The sequence below is a fragment of the Rhea pennata genome, chromosome 7, assembly GCF_028389875.1.
Source record: "Rhea pennata isolate bPtePen1 chromosome 7, bPtePen1.pri, whole genome shotgun sequence".
In the NCBI taxonomy this organism is placed as follows: Eukaryota; Metazoa; Chordata; class Aves; order Rheiformes; family Rheidae; genus Rhea; species Rhea pennata.
Window position 1 is genome coordinate 18,737,395 of NC_084669.1, and position 5,356 is coordinate 18,742,750.

Genomic DNA, 5,356 nt, shown 5'->3' on the forward strand with positions numbered 1-5,356 from the left:
CCACAGGACTTCCTGCCAGTCACTTGTGCATAGACTCATTCAACTTAAGTGTGCAAAAGTACTTTCCAACTTTTTCACTGAGGACAAAGACAGTTATATTCCAGGATGAGAGATTTCTGGCTCTGGCAACATATCTTACAATGTGGGGCTCCAGTTCCCTTCCACAAAGCCTTCATAGTTTCAACTGGATATTGGTTTTGTTGCACTAGGTGGTATCTTTCAGCAGCAACTCAGAGAAGCCCTGCTTTGAGGTGCTGAACAAGACCCACTTCACCTGGGAATGCTATATAGCAAATCCTGTTTGTTTTCCTTGGAAAGGCAGGTGTTTCAACAGGCCCCTTTCAGCCCTCCTGCTCGCTTTCCCTTGGCTCCAAGGGGGCTTTGAGTACTGCCATGGTCTCCTGGTGGGCCTCTCCCTGGGATGCCGTGGTGGTGAGGCTTGGAGCCCCGGGGACCTGGCTCCCCCTAGCTGCCATGGGGCAGCCCCACTCCTGCCTGGAGGGCTCTGCCTGGCTCCTCATCAGCATTGACAGTGGGGACTTCAGAGCCCGCACACAGCACAAGGAGATGTCTTTGGCCTCTAGTAGGCAATGCAGTAAGGACATGGGGCCTTTGCAAAAAAAAGAATTCCAAGTTATTTCAAGCACAGTGGTTTTGGAAACCACTTTGGAGGAGTTTGGGAGCTTGCAGGAGATTTATTTTCCTATCTGAAGCACAGGTTGGGTTCCTGCGATGCTGCAGGTTCAGAGAGCAGACAGCAAGATGGGGCTGTCGAGAACAAGCAGGGCGGTGCGAGCGGTGCGGGGAGGTGCGCGCAGCCCTGGGCAGCCCCTGCTTCCCTTGGCTCTCCGGAGCGGAGCGCTGCTGCTGCGTCCCCAGGGCCTGGCACAGAGGCCCTGAGCAGGAGGCTGCAGAAAGCGAGAGCCCCCTGCGCGCCTCCTCCCAGCCGGCAGCGAGCCGCCCCGCCGCAGGGAGAGGCGAGAGAACAGCGGCGGGACGCGGGGGGAGGGGGGGGCGGTGCGCGCGGGGCTCCCCGCGCCGCCCCCGCAGCCCCACGCGACCCGAGGGACGCGTGAGGCGGCGGCGGCCGCCGGCCCCCGCGCCGCGCCGCGCCGCGCCCCGCCCACCGGCCGCGGCAGCGCCCCATAAAGGCGGCGGCGGCGGCGGCGCGCGGAGCGGCCCCGCGGCGAGAGCCGGCGCCCGCGCTCGGACCGTGCACGGCGCCCGCGGCCGGCGCTGCCCCATGCACTGCGGCAGGTAAGCGCCGGCGGCCGCTCGCCTCCCTGCAGGCTGCCCCGGGGAGAGGGGGGAAAAAACCACCATCCCGCCCGGGAAGGAGAGCGGGCCGCTGCCCCGCCGCGCCGCTCCCCCGCCCCGCGGCGGCTGCTCTCTGAATCCTACCTATTATGGCAAATGCTGCCATAATAAAATAAAAAATGAAAAAACACGGGAAAAAATTTGTAATGTTACTGCATTTTTTCCCCGGTGCTCTGGAATACCACTGGGAAGGAGAAACTTATTTAAATGACAAAGCAAGTGTACTTGCTTCCCGTGACTCAACAACAAAAAAAAAATATATATATTTTTCCAGCAAGGACTGCATCTTTATCAAAAGAGAGGTATTGCAGTTGAAGCTTGCTTCCAAAAATATAAATTCTAACTGGCTTGGAATGGACCAGGTTTTGGCATAATAACGTATTTTCATCATCTCATAGGGAGGCTTATGAATGAATCAGGCCATAGCATTCTTATTGAGGACTTGCAGTAGGCTTTAGGCATGGACTTTGGGGATTACAGAAAGATATATTTTAAGCTAGTTCTTCAAGCATGATGACATGAAAATGGATTTCTTCCTTCCTCTTTTTCCCCTGTTCAGTCAACAGCCAAAATTCACAGTGCAAGATAGCTTTGTTACCTAGACCTGTGTTAATAGCTCATAGAGAATACTTTTAGGGAAGCCTTAGCGTTTTTGTTCATCTGAATTAACCAAAACCAGATTGCCCAACAGTGCATTTATGATTGTTCCGAACCATAGTGTGATGCTGTCCTGTTTGATGCTGTGTGATGTGGGACTGATAACTTGATTAACACAGTGCTATCTCTGCTCACAGATGATCCAGCTTGCATGAATTTTAAGATCTGGTTCAGTCTCTACAAGGGAAACTCTAAGTAGATGAGAACTTTAATTGTGAATAGACCTGTCTGCATTGGTCTACTAGAATTTTCTTTTTCTGTATATTCATTTTCTTGAAAATATTAGATGTCACTAACCTCTTTTTTTCATAGAGGTTTGGAAAAGCAAACAGGAGATTTGAATAGAGTTCAGAATCTGCAAGAAATAGCTGAATAGCTCTCATCCTACTTCCTTAACTTGGCAATCAATTTTAATTTAGGCTGTATTACTTATTCACAGCCTGATCTTTGCACAGCTTTAAGATGGCAAATGAAAGCAAAAAAATGCATTCTTAAGAGGCGCCTTCCCTGATGTAGCAGGCAATGTAACTTGCTGTCTCTGCTTGTTTCAGAATGATACAGATCTTGGATCCGAGACCCCTGCCAACCCCCATCATGCCTGTGGATGTGGCCATGAGAATTTGCTTAGCCCATTCACCACCGCTGAAGAGCTTCCTCAGCCCCCTTGAGGACTGTCAAAGAAACAACTTCGTTAACAGATTCAAACCTCTTCGCCCATGCCTCAATGTGAAACGTGACTCCGAAGCGCAGAAGAGCGACTGGAAACGCCCGTCGGCCGGAGCCAAGAAGCGAGTCGTGTTTGCGGACTCGAAGGGGCTGTCCCTGACAGCCATACACACCTTCTCCGAGTGTCAGGAGCACCCCGTGTGGGACCTGCAGTTTGACTTGCTAGGCCTTGAGAACATCACGTCTAGCTTAAAGCTACATGAAGAGAAAAACTTGATTCTGGGTTTCCCTCGACCCTCGGCTGACTACCTGGACTTCCGGAACCGCCTGCAGAAGAACTTTGTCTGTCTGGAGAACTGCACCCTCCAAGAGAAGGTACTGTCGGGGACTGTCAAAGTAAAAAACGTGAGCTATGAGAAAAAGGTTCAGGTTCGAATAACCTTTGATACCTGGAAAACTTACACGGACGTTGAGTGTGTATACATGAAAAATGTTTATGGCGATTCTGACAACGACACCTTCTCATTTACCATTGACCTGCCTCCTGCCATTTCCTCTCAAGAGAAGATTGAGTTTTGTGTTTCTTACCAAAGTGGAGAACACATCTTCTGGGACAATAACGAGAGTCAGAATTACAAGATTCTCCATGCAGAGTGGAAACCTGATGGTGTTCAAATACCATCCGCCAGGGAAGACTATACAGATCTTCAGGCTCCAAGGAAAGCACAAGAGAGAGAGCCTGATCAATTAGGCAGTCCAAGGATGTCCAGTGGTCTCTTCCCCCAGTGGCAGAGCTTGGGAGGGATTGAAAATTCATCACCATATTGGTGATAGATACTAACTAGGAAGTATTCTTCCATTCAGCAACAGAACAGTGTTAGTTTCCTGGTTCATGTATAATATATCAAAACCACCCTGCAGGCTCTGACTGTATACAAATCCACTAGTATGTGGAACTTTAACTATATTATAAAGTTCTTAGCCAAAACTTATCCTTGGAAAGAAAGGAAAGCAGAATAAAGCCCATGTGCCTGCCACCTGCCATAGAAATAGCATGCCTGTATCTTAAAAATATGCTGCTTGCTTTCTGCTATTCCTTTTCCTCACTCACTAGACAAGACCGTCAGGAAGTACAAGAGGTGATGGTATCTTCGCAAGCTGTAGTAACTGTGTGCGCGCAAGAGTACGTGAATGGAATGCCACAATTTTTGTGCCTGGTAGGAGCATGGTAGAGAGGAGGTGATGCTGTCAGTATGGGGGCTTGCTGTGGAACCCCTTCATGCTTGTAGCAGAGGCAGGTAAGGAGTGCATGGCTAGGGCTTGTGGCTTCAAGACAGGCTAAAAAACTTGGGGGACAATAATGGAGAAGTGGGAGAAGGGCAAGAGGAAAGGTGTGTAGAGGTGCACAACTTACTTTTCTTTTCAAAGCTGGTCTTCTAAAATTATCAGAAAAATCTATTTAAGAATAAGAATGCAGAAAACAATGCAAAATAAATGAAAGTGAGCGGTGAAAATGACCGCTACTTTGAGAGGACATCTGTGTCTATATCTGCCTTGTGAATAATAAGTATCTTGCATTGAAGAACAAGTCTAACCTTGGCTTTTACCTTCATCCTACTCACTTAGCAGGCAGACAGTTACCTTCTAATGTTGAAAGAAAAAATGTGCCTTAAAGTAACACAACCCTAAATGTTAAAAGTAATAGCTGGAGCCATGGCTAGTCTACAAAGCAGACCAAGTGATTTGCAGACATCCTAGTCTCTAGTGGCATTACATGATTTGACTACTCACCTGATCCAATCTTAGTGTCTAATAGTTGACTGTCCTGCCCCATATTGCAAAGTTATCCCTAACTTTTCAAAATTGTATAACATAGGCAAGGTCCTTCATATTGAAGACAGTGAATTAAAGAAACTAGCTTTTACCAAGTAGAGTTAAAAAGAGCAGGGTTGCCACTAGTTTTTTCTAGAAAGAATATAGGCTTGCACATAAATAGAACTCTATTTTATTATACCTCATTTTTTAAGTTGAAATTTTTGTTTTTGTTTTTTTAGACTGCTGTAAACTAATGTATATATTTTCTATATGTGCTTATAGATTAGCTTTCTCAGCTATAAAACTGTAAAGATAACCTGTTTCTTACAAGGTTCATGTGGGAGACTATCCAGTACATACTCATTACTGGCATACCTTCACTTAGCTATACAGAGGTGGTGTTAACATCAAAATGCAAGTCACTTTTTTGCCTACTGCTAAAAAGTATAATATCCTGAGTCTGAAACTACTTGCAATGCAATGAAAAGATAAACATGAAGGTGAAATGAGCCTCTTCCACTAATTGCACTTTTTCCTGTATAACCCTTGCTGTTCTGTGTAAACTAGTCATTTTAAGAATAAATTGTATTTTGATACACATGGTTCTTGAGTCAACTTCATTAACTTTTTAGAACAACTTCAGCTGTGATATGAAGTACAAGTTTCTGTTGCACCACTGGGCACTGCTAAATGTGGCTATGGTATGGTTGGTCAGGTGATCAGCTGACATTTGCCTGAGGTAAGATGAAATCCAACCTGTTCAGAGAAGTCCTCAAAGGTATTAACCTTGTGAGTTGTATTTTTTTAAATGTTAATTTGTATTTCACAAAATTCAGTAGGAATATTTTTGCTTGAGAGACTGAGTTTCTGCTGTACCCTAGGTAAGTCTCTCTTATCCCTG

At 46.5% G+C, this 5,356-nt stretch overlaps 1 protein-coding gene across 1 annotated transcript; it reads left to right on the top strand.

The window, feature by feature from the left end:
• The first annotated feature begins 1,190 nt into the window (after positions 1 to 1,190).
• PPP1R3C (protein phosphatase 1 regulatory subunit 3C) lies at positions 1,191 to 5,055 on the top strand. Its single transcript, XM_062580073.1, has 2 exons — positions 1,191 to 1,257; positions 2,526 to 5,055. The coding sequence occupies exons 1-2, from the start codon at positions 1,244 to 1,246 to the stop codon at positions 3,469 to 3,471; spliced, it is 960 nt and encodes a 319-aa protein (XP_062436057.1). The 5' UTR covers positions 1,191 to 1,243; the 3' UTR covers positions 3,472 to 5,055.
• Positions 5,056 to 5,356: the final 301 nt, after the last annotated feature.